The 19,362-nt window shown below is 28.6% G+C and overlaps 2 protein-coding genes across 2 annotated transcripts in view; one reads left to right on the top strand and one right to left on the bottom strand.

Annotated features, from left to right (window-relative positions):
- dgo (ankyrin repeat domain containing protein 6 diego) overlaps positions 1–1,456 on the top strand; it is a 24,085-nt gene extending 22,629 nt beyond the window's left edge. The window contains exons 9-10 of the mRNA XM_018449586.1: positions 794–1,036; positions 1,272–1,456. Of these exons, the coding sequence (XP_018305088.1) occupies positions 794–1,036; positions 1,272–1,435 (407 nt within the window). The 3' untranslated portion in view covers positions 1,436–1,456. The remainder of the gene's footprint in view (positions 1–793; positions 1,037–1,271) is intronic.
- Positions 1,457–5,425: 3,969 nt separating this feature from the next.
- Positions 5,426–15,386, bottom strand: LOC108723640 (gastric triacylglycerol lipase-like). Its single transcript, XM_018449538.1, has 8 exons — positions 15,192–15,386; positions 13,186–13,378; positions 10,755–10,869; positions 10,088–10,340; positions 6,816–6,974; positions 6,594–6,678; positions 6,136–6,278; positions 5,426–5,581 (listed from the first exon to the last, which is right to left on the bottom strand). Exons 1-8 carry the CDS (start codon positions 15,384–15,386, stop codon positions 5,426–5,428), a joined length of 1,299 nt encoding a protein of 432 aa, XP_018305040.1.
- Between the last annotated feature and the right edge of the window lie 3,976 nt (positions 15,387–19,362).

A 19,362-nucleotide genomic window follows, 5' to 3' on the forward strand; every position in this document is an offset into this window, starting at 1 on the left:
GGCCGCTGAGACTCGAGTGGTAGTGGGGGTCGCTCGCCGGAATCAGCCCGAAATGTGCATCTAGTGCCGAGCACTGATGTAGATTATAATTTATAATGGCACTTATTACAGTGACAAATCGATTCAACTCACAATAATTTCATTAATATTAACAGTAAGAAACTGAAATTATAACTCAATACTAATATAACATAAAGGCATGTAACAGAGTAGTTGCGAGAAAATTATCCCCACTCCTTTTATTTTTTCTGACTTCTGCGGCGTAAATCCCAGTACGGCGTATTTGCCGGGTTTACTCTACTCAATTTACTTTTTTTCTTTTGAGTAACGATTATTTTTAAAAAAGAATGTTTTCTTGATAATAATCTTAAATTATACTTGCTACAAACTCATTATTACTTACGCAAAACAAGAATTTTTCTTTAAAGAATAAAATTGATTGAAAAGAAGCGATTTTATATAATAATCAAATCGAATTTGTTAATTTAATAATATTGACTGAGATTATTGAAATACTGTCTCGGAATTGTTATTATAACATCTCATATACATCTTTGGCTAAAAATATTAACCACCTTATTAACTATTATTTAAACCATCTTAGGCGCTCGATCATTGACTTTGTATAATATGTCATTGTTTTTACATTAACACGAGCGCCTTTATACATCTATTATTTAAAGTTTTAGCATAAAAATTGATTTATGACATTTGCTGTAAATTATCTTTTGTTTTAAGAATCCTTTAAATTTACGTATAATGCGTAAATTCTAATTGACAATTAATGTCGCAGAGAACGAAAGCGAGAGCAGCGAAGGGGAAGACGACGATGTTGAACAAACTAAAACATATAAGGAGATGAATTGTAGAAAGGGTATCTCCAAAGATATGCCTTATGACAGTATTGCGAGAATGCCGTACAGATCACGTAATCCTGTGTACAGTCCAACACCGCCTCTGCACGATACTCACAATGATTCTGGATACAGTACCCGCATGTATGGCTCCAGCAAAGGCGCATCGCCTTCATTGTCAGGTAAATATAAAAAGATACAACGTTAGAGTAGATAAGTAATAAGTGATGTATCTCTATTAAACATTTACCAAACATTTATTTAACAGATTGTTGATTGAACCTGAACTTCGATCGAGATTCCTTAGATTAATATTTTGTTTTATCAAAATTCTTAAAATTAATTAGATTTATCGTTAAGAACTGATATGTTAAAAATAGAATATTATATAAAATATTATTTTCTTTCTGTGCACAGGTCAGCTAGAATGCGACGTGATCTTATCACCTTCGACTGGATCATTCACAAGTGGAGAACAGCTTGCTGCCTTATTGGAACAGCCAAGAAGACATGATCTCACGGTTTACGAGCGAAATGCTGACAATGTTGTCATTAACATCGGTACTGCCAGTTTGGTTTAGCATAAAGAGATTTTAGCTTCAATCGACAAAAATATAACTTTTAAAATGTAGTTGTATGTTACATTGTACATATTATATATAACGTCATTCGATCTAGAAATGTTGAAGTAATGATTGTTTTATTATGTTAATATCGTCACTATAAGTGTCATATCAGTTGCCATGACATTATTCCATAAAAATAAAAATAAACTTTAAACAAAGACAATATTTATTGTTTATATATGATACATCAAATTGTGTATGTATAGGTAGATATGTTGAAAAAACAAAGCTGTAAGTAGCTTGATTGCTGCTGCAGGTCATATCTCCCAAATTCTGCAAGTTTTACTAAAGTCATTACACACGTAAGTGCTGTAAATAACAAAAAAGTTATCAGTTTTAATTATTAATGTATAAACAATATTTTTATTAATGATAAAACAAATTCAGTTATTATCTTGGAATTTTCAATTACCAATAATTAATCACAAATAAGAATTGAAACAAAAGTGTTTGTTTATTGTAATGAAAATAGATTACCGATATTTACGGTACATAAATATTAAAAGATATTTATAAATACTTATAACATTACATTTAAAAGCGCAATATAAGTACAAACATTTATTAATAATACTTACAATTTAGTCTCGATATATTATGTATCAGAAATGTATACAAAGAATTAAGAAATTTTCTACGGTATTTGTTTAATATTATACTTTAGTGAAATACAATTTTTAGTAATCTATTATCAATCTTATGTTAGAAAAAAAAAACTTTTGGCAGGAATAACATTCTCATGATAAACAATAATCCTCTTTTTTATATTTGCCATAAAAGAATAATTTGCAATACTTTTTGATCCATAATTTAATTTTTCAACCAAGATAAGTGTTTTTTATATAAGCCGAAAGTACAATAAATAAACACTTTTAACAAGAAAATATTAGACATAGATTAATTTATCATGGATTGTCCACAACTAATTATTATCAATCTTCTGAAATAGTTCTATTACATGATCGTACATTAGAATTTTAAATCAAGGGCAATTAGAAAATCTATATGGGAAAATAATTTATATGCAATTTCTTCTAGCAGGATAACAGTTGGCAAGACGCTATACGTCTCCAATACATTCTGAAAACAAAATATAGAAGATGATAAAATTAGCGATAATAATGAAATATAAGCAATTATTTTTTAAAACAATTATTTATTAACCAATAATAATTTAATTGAGATCGCTATATGAATAATCATAAAGGTAAGGGAAAGGCCAATATGAAGATATCTAATAATACGAGTATTCTTATATAAAAATTCTATACATACATCTTTCAATTACTTAAACTGTACGCCGCTTAAGGATTGGAAATACAATTATAAACTAAAACTTAAATAATAATATGAATTATCATAATTATGAATTGATTGTCGATTTGATAATAATGAAACAATCTTGCAATTATTTCTTGAATTTCTTCTATTTTCATTTATATATAATAACATTATATAATCATATGGGCTGAAAAAGTGAGAGAGAAGTGAGAAAGAAAGAAGAAAAGAAGAAAGAAAAGAAGAAGAAGGAATCTAAAAAAAGTGAGTTTAATTTGTATGAACTTTTCGGTAAAATTTTTTTATATAAGAACATGTATAAATATGCATACATAAACGTATACGAACACACAATGAAAAATATTTTGTATTTATGTTAAAACGAATCTTTGTTAAAATTTTTGTGTTGAATTTTTAACATACCTGAATATTAATTTAACATAATGTGATTGTGTTATCTGAATATTTTGTGTTAAATTAAAATTTAACACAAAATTTTAACAAAAATTTTCTCAATATTAAAATAGTACAATTTATAGGTAAGTAAGCAAAACATAAAAATAATGTACATAGTTGGAAAAAATGTATTGAATTTAACATAAATCGTATGTTCCAAACGGTCCACTCAAATTTTTGAGTTAATTTAACACAAAATAAATATGTTCGAAGGTTACACAAATATTATATAAAAGAATACAAAAAGATAATATCGAATTTATAAATATACCGTGGAAGCATATTTTTTTACGAAAATTAACATTTATGATATGTTAAATTAAGACGTATTTTATTCTTTTGTCTTAGAATTTACGTTTTAAAACATTAATTTTATTTTGTTACTTGTTCACTTACTTATAAATTATGATATTTTGACAATAAGAAACATTGAATATCAATTTCACAAAAAATTTTTAAATAACATAATCACATCATGTTAAATTAATACTCGAATATGTTAAAAAATTTAACACAAACTGTTAACATAAACGTGAATGAACCATTTCTAACACAAATACACAAATTTTTTTACTGTGTAAAAACAGCATCTAATTTCAATTAAATTTAACATTATAAATACCAATTTAATATAACATTTATTTTTAAATAGTGTTAAAATATTACTCTTCTTATGTTTTTTTTGTAAAATTTATGTAAAATTTTTTACATAATATCTATGTTACTTTTTCTAACATATTCATCTTATGTTAAATTAACACAAAAATTTAAACTGTTTGGGACATGTGAAATGTATTAAATTTAACACGAAATTTGTTACTGTGCAATTTTTAGTTGAGATCTTCCTGAGTTATGAAATTTTAAAATTTCATTACCGCCGGCGTTAGCATTACCCAAGATGTACCGCGTGGAGGTCTCATCGTCGGATCCTTAATCAAGCATCCCGAAGGAGTGTAAATCCGACCGTGCGTCCTCCACGCGGTACATCTTGGGCAATGCTACGCCGACGGTACTAAAATTTTAAAGTCTCATAACTCAAGAAGATTTCAATTAAAAAGAGCTTTTGTATCAGTGTTTCAAAAACGTCAGCTATAAGAATATGCAATGAAAGATATGGGTTCCCATTTAAAAAATTCAAGTCGTCTTCGACATGGTTTTCACGATGTCACCCAAGATCAATCGTATATGCCCATTTAATGCATTACTTGATTCCTAACAACTTTTGTCTGAAATATTTTTCAAAATAAGCACTTCCCTCGTTTTTAAATTGGGTGTACGGGTAGTCTGAAACACCCGATGTAATTATGCATAACGATTTATTTGATACCTCCACGTAGTTTTAATAAGATTTATAAAAAAATTATGTCAATGTTATAACATAAAAATTCTCAAAATCTTTGTTTATGTCTTTTTCACGCCACTTTTTTCAAAATTATGTTAGTCAAATTAAATCAATTGGATTTGTGTTTAGGAGCCAAATACACGTCAGACAATACAAAAAGTTTAATAACAAATGGATTATAGAAATATTTATGTTATTTTTTATTTAAAAAAATATTTACTAATATTTACTTACATTTAAAGACATATTAGCAATTTATAATAAATTTTTTCACCGATGCATGTTTTCGTACTTGTTAGATGAATTGTAGCGCTCGGTTTGTTAACATGTCATTATCATTACCGTGAAACTCATTGTATCAGGAAACACAATGATTTCGCGAATGTAAATTTCTGACATTGAAAAGGATCCGAACGAGGATCGAAACGTATGGAGTTTTGGAGTTTGTATGAGAGATTAAATAAAGGAAATATTTCACACCGAGATCCAGTGCATGGCTTACAAAGGCATTAATTTATTAATCGATTCAGAAGGTATGTTATATTTCATAATTTTGAAATATTAACAATAGGAGTACAAAAATATGATTCGATATCTAATATCTAATATTACATTTTAATTAAATACATTTCTTAGTTTATATGTTGACAGCTTAAAAAAGAACTTTTTGGCAGGAATAGCACTATCATGATGATGATCAAAAATACTTTTGTTGTTAAAAAAAGATAATTTGCAATTTTTAGAGCCAGCAATTTAATAGTAACTTTTCTATCAAGATGGGTACCTTTTTTTATATCAAATGAATGTATAATAAATAAAATAGTAGGTACACGAAAGTAGTAGGCATAGATTAATTTATCATTGACTGTCTATATCTTATTATTAAATTCTTGAAGTAGTTCCATTACGTGATCATATACCATAGTTTTAACATCAACGGCCAATATATAATCGAAATGATTAAATAATTTATTTTCCTCTAGCAGGATGACATTCGGTAGGTGTTTACATATCTCGAGGACATTCTAAAAACATAAATGACAATAAAATTAATAATAATAAATTGAAAAATAAAAGCAATTATTTCTTAAAGGTAATTTCTCTATATATATACGTGGAGGGTTCATGTCAAATTGGGACTTTTATTCTCATGAACATAAGAATAAAAAAGTTCCGGTTTGACTTGAACCACCCACGTATATATATATAATAATTAGAGTGAAGAAAGCGAGGAGTGAGAATAAAAAGAGAGACTTAAAGAAAAAGAAGGAGAGATAAGAGGATAAAATGTAAAATTATTTATATTAATTCGTATTATTATTTCGTGCAATATCATAAAAAGAAAGTTATACGGCTCAATCTTTTAAAAACTCAAGATAATCTTAAATTACATGCAAAAAAAGAAACTTTTTACTTTTTATTCGACTTAATCGTAGCTTGCATGAAACAGATAAAATTCTTGTCATAAATATACTATGTATGTGTAGCGTATAAATAATTCAGAACATTTTAGTTTTTTTTACGATATATATTTTTTAAACAAAAAATGTTTTTATATAAAAATCAAAAGTGACCTTACCGCTTTTGTAGCAAGCAAATCGTTAGCGCCGTAATATATAGTTAAAGGCGCAGTAATTTTGTTAAGGTCATATATTATGGGAGTTATTTGTCTATATTGCTTGTAATTGTCGAAATACCCATAATCATAGGCTTGAAATTTCTCTGCAAGAATCAATATTAATTATTTTCAACAAATAGAATTAAAATTATAAAGGATATTTGTAAACTTTAATTTTTATTCAAGTGAACATAAGATATATTACGCGATCCTTATAACAACGTGCTGATAAGAATTATTCGAAATCGATATATATTATATTATTAATGAGGATACAATTAAAAAAAGAAAAAAACATAAAAACTGATAATATTGAAAGCAACATTTTAAATATGTTTCAAAGTATATTTCTTTCTTTTTTAACATAATTAGATTGTTTATATTTTCTTATATTTCTCAAGAAAAAAAGGAACACTTGCTTGCAATCATATTTTGGTAAAAATGATGTAGTGATTGCACTGAAGATCCGGCCGGAAAAATCGGTAAGATTTCTGATAACATCGTCTGCAATGAATGATTTTATAAAAAACAATTGATTTATTGTACATTAAAATATAAAAATTTTATTTTTAAGATTTAGTCTTTAAGAAAAGCAGTGGCAATGTTACAGTTAGCAAAATTGTAATAATTTGGAGATGTACAGTGTTAAGTTGCGCTAGACTGAATCCGCCTATTAGAGATAATATTACAGTACAGACATCCTGAATAATTGTTTTATCTGCACACAGTGTCCTTCCCACCATAATAGTCGTCGATGATAAAGAGGCTATTTCATATATTTCATTAGAATCAAGAACTTTCTAATAAACAAATATAAATGCAAATATAAAACACGTAAACATAAAAGGATTGTAATTTAAAATCGTAAAAGGTACATATAATATTATATTTTCTTCTTAATATTATAATTTCTTATATTATAACATTAAGAAGAAAATATAATATTAAAGTAATTAAGTATTACCATGTAAATTATACAAATAATAACAAAATAATATCACAATAGGATTTAATACGCAATTATTAAAAAGCACAAAACATGTATGTAGGTATAATAGGGGTATAGAGGAAATAAATAATTTGTATAATAAAAGTGATCATTTTATTAAACATTTCAGTTTAAATTGAAACTCTTTTTCATTATAAAAAAATTAGAGTATGGTATTTACAATAAATATCTTACCAAGAATACCATATATGTAAAAAGTTTTGAATAAAGTATACATGATATCATAATAAAAAAAAAACGTTATACTCAATCAATTATTTATTTTCAATCAATTAATATTATTCATTAATCATCATATTAGTAATAAATATAGTAATAAGACTATCATGGTAATAAAAATTAGTTTCTTATTAGAATTAATATACGAAACTTATATGTAAAATATATTTTTATTTCTCTTGAAATACGATTTCGATCAAGAAACATGTAACGGTGGCGAGACACTTGACTCGCGCCAAGTGGACGCGCAGAGCGAGACCGCCTCGTGTTTTTACGCGAGTTAGCGAGTTGTGACTGTTGTGAACATCCGAGATTATCGGTTTTTCAATAAAGGCTGGATCGATCGACTTCTGAATATAAGCTCAATCGACAGCTTGGGTCCGAATTATATAATTAAGTGTTTATTTTACCTCTATGTGTCCTACGAACGGAGATATCATGATGCGAAATCATGCGAAATCCGAAATGTCAAATTTTTATTTATAAAATACGTCATCTCCTCAAAAAATCTCCTTTTCATATTTTTGACGGTAGATGGCACTTGTTCATTACGACTCCAATTTATTGATTTACCTATAGTTTCATTAGCATTGTATATCGATAATGAAATGAAATGGATCCCAGAGAACACGCATGTCTGAAAGACAAAAATGTCTTTTAGACGTCTTTCAAACATTTTCAAATGATGTCAGAAAATTATTCAAGTTTTTCTAGAGAACATGCATAATTCGCAGAATAATAATTAATTAATAATAAATTTATCAATATTAGGTCGATAAGTAATTATTAATTTGTCGCATTTCGCGGATAAATGAAATTAGTAAGATTTGTAATAACGAGAATTAATTTCTTATTATAAGATAATTGAGGGGAAGACGCCACACTTAAACCTTTATTCTTGAATAACTTCTTAATGTTATTGAATTAAGTTACGAAAAAATATTATTTATAGTCTAGAGACCTTTCTTTATTTACACAAATTTATAAATTTAACGTTTAATATTCCGTATTATTGGAAAAAATTGATATATTATATCTTGCAAAAGTGGCATCTTCTCTCTATATATACGGATAAGATGTCACTTCCTATGAGAGAAGATGTTACAAACAATTAAATAATGCGATGCAATATAAACTTGCATATTTTACTTATTTACAGTCCATAATCAAAAGTTTAAGCTATAAAAACACGTAAAAGTACGATAAAACATAAATTGAGGAAATATAAAAGAGATTAATTTAGGAAGTAAGTCGGACATACTTTTATTTAACAGTTTAAACAGCATTTTATTAACTTAAAATATTTCAAATTATATAAAGCATCCAAAATTTTAATTCATAAAATCGTTTAATGACGATTTCAAGTAGAAAAAATTGTGTTTTGTATTTACTGTCATCTTGTCCCCAAGTGTAAAAGGTATATTCAATTGCAACTTTTACGCATATAAGAATATTACAAATTATGATCTATATCATCCACATAACCGCCAGGCAACACTGATTAAAACCGTATATCATTTGCCCGGTTTTACAGTAAGCATTAAAATACAGACCTTAGCTATTAGCATACGAAATATTATAAAGAGCATGTTTCACGACCTACCCCTTTTCGTATTTCGTAATAATCTTTTTCAATCGACATTGGCATGAACATGTTTATTTAAGCCGATAACTGCGCAACTGTTTGCCACACGCTTTTGCACAGTCAGTATAGTCAACGCGCGTTCTAAAAAAAGTATAAATAAAATGGCCATCTTCCCCCTTGTGGCATCTTCCCCCGAATTACCTTAATTTCTTATTCAACAATATTAATAATGTAGCTGTTACATATAATAACATGTTTCAAAAGCCATAGTGGGTGTCTAGGTGTTCACCGTCGAGGAAGTTGGTGTCTATAGGTATTCGCTGTCGAGGAAGTGAGTGTCTAGATGTTCGCTGTCAAGGAACTATAAGTATCTACACTGTTAAAAATTTCATGAAATTTAATATACTTTTAAGTTACACAATTTGAACTTAATTTCATGACATTACATTAAATTTAATGTATTTATAACTAAAAAGTATATTTGTGTACATGTATGTACATGAAATTTAATGTATTCTTTTAATAAAAATTTATGAAATTTAATGTACACGTTCATTAATTTAAATAACTAATACTGTGACTTAATTTTCAATTAAATCATTCATTACTTTTAATTTCGTTCATAATCACGAGTTTTATTTACATGTAAAGGAAACATTTCTAACAACGTAAGTTGTTAAATTTATTTTTTAATTTTGATTCAAATTTAATTTATTATTTATTAGATGCATATACATTTAGTAGTAGCTATTTACTTTGAAACTGACCAATTCTATCATAAAAACAGATTGATTTACATTCTGATAGTTATCTTTTATGTATAAGTATCGTCTATTGATTGGGCTATGTCGCAAGGACGAAAGATGACACTGAGAAGATTCATAAGCCAGGGAATCAGATGAGGACACACTCACGGGGATATTCAATTCTTTATCGGTTTTCTGGTAGATCATTGGGATTGTCTACACGGATAGTGCGGTCATCGCGCGATGTCTCATCGCGATATCTCTCGTTCATATATACTACAAAATATGTGATATCATAACAAATTTATCTTTTTTTAAAAATGTAAATTTGTTATGATATTATTACTTTTTTACCTTGAAGTTTAGTATCATATTATTCCAGTAGAAAATATATTCCAATAGAAGAGGTATTTCTTTCCAAATAGCGATTGGAGCAAAGCAAATTCCCAATTTTATTTTTGCGTTGTATTCGGGTCTTATGGATAATAAGGCGAATAATTCAGTATTTGCCATCGAGAGACCGATATAATGCAGAGTTTTTTGATTTGTGTAATTAAGTACATAATCAATCATAGCTGGCAGATCCCTCGTTCCTATCTCGTGATAGCTAGACAGTGTACAAGTAAAATTTATTTTCTCTTTTACTACTATTATAATGCTGCAAAACCACCGAATATTTGTTACAAATTTTTTAATTCAATAATGATTTTTTTTCTTAACGAGAATATCGAATCATATATTATTATATAATATATCTGCACACAAGTATTACGAGTCTTTATTAAGGTATTTTTTTTAATGGAAAAATCGTTTTTAATTAGAAAATATATTTAAACGGTATCTATTAAATAAAATAAAATAAAAAGAGATACTTATCTTGAATTAAATAAAATAAAAGAAAAAAATTAAGATATATAAAGTAATTATAAAACTAATTAAAATAATTTTAACAAAAAAAAAAGTCGAAATCAACAAAAAATATTATTTTAAAATGAGATACTTGTGAAAAATAAGATTTTACCTAAATTTCCAAAAGTCCTTGTTTCGTGGAGATAGTTTTACATGCGATCTGCAATAAGTATTTCCCCTAGAATTTCCGAGCCATACATCATATCCTTCATCAGCTAATAAAAACGCTAGAACAGAAAGTAATGATAATAATTAGTTTTTTTATTTATCAAATATTATTGAATTAACTTGTAGTAATTTGATTTTTTTTATATTTAGCATGTGAAGTGTCATTTCTCGAAGATTTTGGGCCCTTGAATTTGAATCCGTGTTCGGAAAAATTTTACCATGTCACATTTTCGAGAGAATTGGAATTATATAATCGAAAAATGACGATTTTGGTCATATTTAAAATGGTATTGCGATTAAAAAAATTTTATTTTGCCAATTTTGTTTACATTATAGGTTTGTTTTCTGTTCCTGCACTGGTTGCACTAGTTCAAAAAGTGTACACTAAAGCGTTTTCTGTACCCAAAATGGCGTCAGCGACAGTGTTTCCTGTTCCAGTGCAACAGAACTCAGTGCACGAGTTCACCGAACTGGCTGCACTAGGTCTTGAGGCAGTATAAGCAGTGCAAGCACCGGTGTGCACTAGTTCAGCTACAGAAAACAGATCTCGCGTAAATGACGCATAGCAAATGGTGGCAATTGTCTTTTAGGTCAAGAATAGTCTTGTCCATTACTTACCGTTTTACACTTGATTCTCGTATCGAAAGGAAGAGAATTGTACTATTGGGATTATGGGAACATGGGACGCCATTTTTATCTTACACTAGAACGTTTTCTATTCCTTACCTGCACGCTTACACTCGTCAGTTCTGGCTTGCACTAGTTCGGTTCAGTTCAGTTCTAGTGCAGTCCCAGTGCAGGAACAGAAAACAAACCTATAAAAAAATGTATAGAAACAAAAAAAAACTCATTTTAAAGATAAAAGACAGCATAATCTCTTTAAATCAAGTTACGTAGGTTTGAAGTTAGGCGTACGTCGCTTTGTGCGTTTACTTGGTGCTAGACACTACAGTGCCTCTTGATCATGTATAATTGTATACTGAAAGAAAAGATTGACTGCTGCAGTAAATTAGATGATAAAATATGGCATAGCATTTTTAATTGGCTGCAGCTGCCAATTTTTGGTTGCATTAGGTAATCGGAATCCTATACTGACATTGCGGATAGGCTAACACAACCAAAAATTTGCTGCAACAACCAAAAATTGGCTGTTTCAGCCAATTAAAAATGCTATGCCATATTTTGCCATCTAATTTGCTGCAACAGCCAATCTTTTTTTTCAGTGTATAATATGCCGTATACAGAGTGGTCCACTTAAATCGAACATCTTGAATGTTTCGCTTATTTTTGATGATATAAAAAAATGTTTCAAATGAAAGTGGAACGGTTTCGAGGGGAATATTTTATGTTCCATGTGTTAGAATAAAGTGTAAAATGTCTCGTGAACTATTGGTTTTTTAATATCTCTACATTAATATTTTTATATGCAGAATAATTAGAGGAATCATATTATCGAAAAAAATCACGTAATTCCATTTAAAAAAGTGGAGGTGACCTTCATATGTTTTTGATGCCTCCACCTAGAAAAAAAAACAACTTGACCAAAATATGTCCCCCTCGAAACCGTTCCACTTTCATTTGAAATTTCTTTATATCATTAAAAATAAGTGAAATATTCGAGATGATCGATTTAAGTGGACCACTCTGTATATAGCTAGTAAGTGTCATATCTTGATTTGTGTTCCTTAGACTTGACATTCCGAGGTTAGCATGACAGTTGCTGGAAAATCATTCAGCTACAATATGTATTTCCAGAGTGCACTGTGGAGGCGATTTTTGTTACACTCCATTTTTATATATTCTTTTTTATTTAATTTTTTAATTATTTTTTATTTCTTTTTTATTTTTTATTCTTGTTTTATTTTTATTATTCTGTTACATCGCGGATCCCAACTTCAAGTAAGCGTTAGATGGTAATAATTTCGAATCCCTTAATTGGTCATAAAAAATTGTACATAAACCAAAAAATTTTGAAGATAAAAGATAATACTTTAAGATAGTGTAGGCAAAATAAAATTTCCTTAACCGCAATACTATTCTAAATATGGTCAAAATCGTCATTTTTTGCCTATATAATCTCAATTTTCTTGGAAATATGACGTGATAGGCAAATTCTGATTACAACATCATTTTCAACATCAAAAAATACTTCGGGAATGATATTACTTTGCATGCCAAAGACGAAATTAGTGTCGGGCAGTGTTACAGGAACAGAATTTGATCCATGTGTCGTAAAAAAATTCATTTAAGATAAACAAAAAAAATAAAAAGTTAAGAAATTCGTTCAAAATTTTATTGTTGCCTAATAATATGACACAATTTTAAATCCGATTAACATATTCAATAATACGTAGCATATATTGATATTTACTCACCAAGGCTTTTGTCGGAAAACACCCACATATCAGATGAACCAAACAGACCATTTTTAAGGAACACAACTTTTCTTGTATTTTGACTCTTAGATATAGGATTTCCTGACATTCTATGTATTACTAAGTTATAACCATCTTCCGTTGTAACGTAATGTTCCTCGGCAAGGTAGCCATATCTCTCTACCAAACCGATCTATACAGAGTGGACTATTTTAATCAATACACTTGAATATCTCTAAAGGGAGAAGTTTTTTCAAAAAATCTTTCAGACAAAAGTTTTATGGTTTCAATGGGGAAAGAAGATGATGACCTTAGATGACCTTAAGAAAACGTCCTTAAGGTCAGGTCAAGGTTACATGAAGTTTTTTGAATAAAATCCCTCATTTTTTTATTGCACAATCTTGTAGCTTATTTCAAGAGCTTTCCAAAATTCCATAAAATTTCAGATTGCCAAGTCAATTCGATCAAAATTTTACAGCCACTTAAATTGTCAATTGTGATATTTGTAGTGCACAGTTAACAAATTACATATTTTTAAAACGGAAAGTATATCAATATTGCAATTAAAAAACTTTATTTAATGTTTCTAAAATACGAACAAACATAGCCAGTGTGCGCGAAAAATGAACATACAATAGATTATACTTAGAACTTGTTTTCAGGTAGTTGGAATCAAGCATCGCAGATATAGGCACTCGATGTTCATTCCGGTTGTCTTTTTTATTATTGTACAATAACATTTATACTTTAGCAACGATTTTTACTATAACATAGGAGCATTCCTAATATTTCATATTAGGAATACCTTGGGTATCTCATATTACGATTTTCACGCCTTATAGCTTTACGATCATCAAATCTAACTTCTATAATTAAACAATTCAACATATCCCGTATTTTTCTATTAGTACGACCTTACTCTATCACTACATGAAGATTTTATTACCAAATATTTATTTATTAAATAATAAACAAGGTTTAAATGCTCGTCTCAATAAAACTTGAAGACATCCAAATTCTAAAATCTTGTTTTACAGTAACTACAGGCATGATCTAATAATGAACTTTTTACTAAATAGTTTTCAATCCAAAAGCAATAAATTCATAGTGGAACCAATAGATAGCGTTTATTAGTTTAGCAGAAACGCTGCTATCTCTCTCTCATATTAGGCGCCTATCTCATATTAGGCGCCTATCTCATATTAGGCTTATCTCATAATAGGGGACTTTCCTTTACTTTACGTCACGCATATTATAGAATTTCAGAGATAAAAGCGCGTTCTGAATATGGAGCAAAGTCTTCATCATAAACCAGAAAATTGACGGCAAATTTTGATATCGTGCCGACATTTTGCCATCATGTTGCTGATATAAATGCGATCATATGGCATACCACCAGTTTGCTGACATCGAAATATAATGTAGAGCTTAATTAGCAAGAGGAGGGCAAACATGTTGCCCTCCATTCTTCAACGTTTGATCTTAAAATTTCATTAACTGAGGATGTGTATTTGCCCTTCTATTGTTAACTCCGTTCCACATTAAATATATTTCAATGTCAGCAAATTCACGGCAAAGTCATAACAATGCATGCAGTGCATTAATTTACAGTTCGATATGTTAAAATTTGTTTGGTTATCTGAACAGTTGAAACGTATCTTGTTTTATAAACAATGTTATTTTATTCAATATTTTTGTTGTTTGAACAAAAGCAGTTTGATAACTATATTGCTACGAGTTATTATATGTATAATATATAGAAGAATGTTTTTTTTATAATAAACAAGGTCTTTTTCGTCTAAGTAATTACTAAAGCAGAACAAAAAGCCATAATAATGACAAAATGATTATTGAAATTCACTTTTAGTCACAATTTATTTCAATGTTATTTTCATATTAGCGTGACTTGTTGTTTTGGTTGAGATTAATTTTCTAACTCTTCACGCTATTATTTTGCTGTGTGCCTTTAATTAAAGAAAATATTGATAGAAAACAATTTTACTTACAAAATCCAATATCATTATATTGTTCTGAAACACTGTTTTGACTTCTTCTAACTTCCTTACTCTCACTATATTGAGATCCTTAGGAAACAGATAGTTTAATATTACTTTCTGAAAGAATGCTAGGTCTTCCCAGAGACATAGTTTTACTTCCAACAATATTATAGTAAGCAGAAATATGAATGAAACAAGTTTCATATTAATTCTTGTTACGATCATCACATCCAAATGGTAAAATCACTATTAACTTGTAACTCTCAACAATATCATGTGATATATGTATGTAATATATGTGATAAATGACTTAATATCGTGTAACTGGTAAAGATTAGATAATTATGATCAAAGCTACGAGATTGTGTAATTTATATACTTTATGACCTTTTAAACTTCACTTGTAATAAATTTGCATGCGTATGAAATCTATTTTCTATTTGGTTATGTAAGATAAAATCTTTTTAAAGCTGAATTACACACCGTTCACTGTACCAATTGCCCGTTTGTCATTTGTTTATATTTATACAGATATTTGTTATATAATAAATTTTATGGAGAGCGCAATGTAGTAATACACTGGTAAAATATCCGTTTGTGAATGATTTTCCGTACAATTGCGTTCAGCAAGAAAAAACAAGCTTCGTAATCGTGTTGCAAGATTCTTTAATTTGATTGGTTAAAACCAGGACTCGGTAAAATAATTGATACGACTTATATTTAAGATAAAAGATATAAAATAAGTTCCCCAGAAACTTATTTAAAATATTAAGTAAGAAATAGGACAGAAGAAATTATATAAAATAATAAATACTAAAAAACTTTTTAATTTTTTCTTTATTTAAAATATATATTTTAAATAAATTTATTTGAAATAAGACCGAGCCCTGGTTAAAACATTTAAATCCAGTCAGGAACTAACAGCAATAAAAGCAAGAATCAATTATATTAATGATTTTACAACAAAAAAAACTGCTTTTTTGTTCAAGACACTCTTGAAAAAAATTTTCTGAAAAAAATTTTGGTCATTTTTGATCCAATAAATGACCGTTAATCAATATCCGACTTAATATCCAATTAATTGATTGATACAATAGCTGGATTCATTTATATAACTATATATTCATTCTTGCAATGAATTCTAGTAACAGTTTTATAACCTAAATCATTATGAGAATTCATTGGACCAATTTTTATTAATTCAATGAATATTTTATTGTATTTATGTATAGTTTTGGTTCATTGTAGTTTCGCTTAGATTCTTTCTTCTCGCTCTCTCTCTCTCTCTCTCTCTCTCTCTTTCTCCATAATCAATCGATCGCTGTGTTCAATCGGGCAACTAATTGTACTATGAACTTGTTTGCTCCACGTATACATTTTTTTATCATAATCATTAAGTGACATAATCACTAATCTTGATATTAATGTATTATTCATTAAGTTTTATAACATGTATCTTTGCATTTAAAAAAATCTAAATTGATAGCTGCAGCTCGTGTTCAAAGTTCAATGCCCAAGTAACACATAATTGTCACAATGACATCAAATGACATCAATTGACGTAAACTTTTGGTCACGTTGAACATGTTACGCTTGACGTCTTTTGGTCGAAAAATTTGACTGGTTAATGATGTCATTTTGACACATCATTTTGATAATATAATGTGTGTGTGTTGTGTGTGTGTGTGTGACCTCCAATAAAAGGATTTTTAGAAATCCCCAAAAAGATAGGAAACCCGACGGCTAAAACTTCTTAAATGTTGTTCGAAAGTTACAGTACAGCCGGTATTTTGTGTATCCTTTTATTTCAAAAGGCGCTATTCAAATTATTATAGCCTTTTGAAATAAAAGGATACACAAAATACTAGCGGCACGCTTACTTGTTAGAAGAGGTTTGTCATTTACGTGCTACAGTAGTACGCGTGCATGTCAGTACATGTAAGACATTCTTTTAATATTGAGAGGATCGCAATCCTAAATCCAGTACTTTAGGGTTATACGAAATTCTTTTATTTTGTAGAGTATCCTCTTGAGGTCATATATAAATGGAAAATCCTTTGACATAAACACGGAACTGCTAAATGGCAGAATATTTTTTTTTGGGTGCGGCTGTACTATAACTTTCGAGCCTTATCACTCGAAAAATACTTAATGAAAAAATATTTCATTATAGTGTTTTGAAAAGCTCTCAAGGTAAGCTACAAGGAAATGCAATGAAAAATAGGGGGTTCCATTAAAAAAAATCGACATGACCTCGATCTGGCCTTGGCAATGCCACCCAAGGTCAAATAAATGATACCTTTTTATGTCCCCTTCCAAACTATATAACTTTTGTTTGAAACATTTTTCCGTATCTACCATAGTTTTCGAAATCTTAATGCATTATTTAAAACTCTGGGACACCCTGTATATGTATATGTATACTCGATAATTTCGACTGCAGCGATATGGCTGATACTGCACTTAAATTTTTTATGTACCATGCATGATTTATGAAACAATTGAGGATAGACTTACAATAGTACTGCCTGAAGGCTTAAAAAACGCATTAACTATCGTAACGCTGACTAACTAAACGCTAAGGTTGTACTAATGTTAGAAAAGTCACTTTGAAAAGTAACTTGTCACTATTACGCGTTATACTGAAAAAGTTATAAGTATAATGAATTACGCGTAACGTTATGCGTAACGTTACTCGTTATTAAAAAGTAACGCGTTACAAATTAGGAGTTATTTTTTTCAGTAACGAATGATTTTTTTCAATAATGGATTAATCTATTACAAGTAACGATTGACTTTTCTAACTCTGATGTTAGCATTACCATTATAAAAAATTCACAATTATGTCATTATCAAATCGTTATTATAACAAGGTAACGATCAACAAAATAACGGCGTTACAAGTAACGCGTTACTTGCCAACCTTGGATAAGTTATATCCGTATAGTTGCGTCGGTTGTGTTAATCGTGACATTATAAAGCATGATGTAATAAGAATTATTATAAATTATTAAGAAGAATTAATTTCTTGTTACATCTATAAATTATCATACAATAAATATAATTATCATATATAAGCATATCATGCTATAAATTAAGTTGCAATTTCAAAAAGCAAAAGCGACTCACCACGTTTACAATTAAAAATATATATATGTGAAATGCCGTCATTGCTGCAACATAACTTAACCTAACCGTTGTATTATGGTTCAAGCAAGGGCAGATTCAAGGGGGGGGCCATGACCCCCCCCCTTGGGAGTTTCCCTTTTTAAAAATATTTATAGCAAAAGCTTATACATACTTTTAATATTTCTGAAACACTCAATCACAATTTTGATATTCTAAAAATATTTTTTATTTTAAGAATCTTCTAAGTACAAAAATATAGATTCCTTTATATATTTCAAAAAGTAAGTAAATTAAGATTAAAGTCTGTGCTACAGCTTTTATTTTCCACTCGTTCGCGCTGAGTGAACAAAGTTCGGTATTGGTGTCACCATTATATATATTATAAATTATATTATTCTTTTTATGTTTATAATTTTAAATAAAACGTTTCCTGGATTATATAATTATATAGTACTTTTCAATGTAATATGCCAATAGTAACTTAAATATCTCATATTTTATATTTAACCTTGAAAAAATTTTGCTTGCGGCGCGTCAATGGTCTCCCCCCCTTGACAAATGTCTGGATCCGTCCCTGGGTTCAAGCAACCATTAGTGATGGGTAAGATACTCTTAAAATTTATCTAGATACAGATACAATTACATGTATGAAAATTCATCTAAATACAGATATAGATACACATATTAAAATATGTATTAGGTACAGATATCAGATATATTTCAGATACTCTTAAATTCATTTTATTGTAATGGTAATGTATAAAAAAATGTATTAGACATTAAATGTGAATCATTTATTTATTTATTTTTATATTTAAATAATTGAAAAAACTTATAATTATCGTAAAACGATTTAGGATAAGAATTATAAGACGATAATATTCATCGTTATTCATTATAGTTTTACAAATTAAAAATGCTACTAACATTGTGTTTCTAGCTTAACTATACATGCGTTATAAATTCCACAATCTAAGATTACTAGATGCGTTCAGCAAAAAAAGCTGTGTAATTGTAAAATTCTTTAATATGACTGATTTGCATTTAGATC

This window comes from Mycetomoellerius zeteki, unplaced genomic scaffold (assembly GCF_001594055.1).
Source record: "Mycetomoellerius zeteki isolate Tzet28-1 unplaced genomic scaffold, Tzet1.0 scaffold249, whole genome shotgun sequence".
NCBI classification, from domain to species: Eukaryota; Metazoa; Arthropoda; class Insecta; order Hymenoptera; family Formicidae; genus Mycetomoellerius; species Mycetomoellerius zeteki.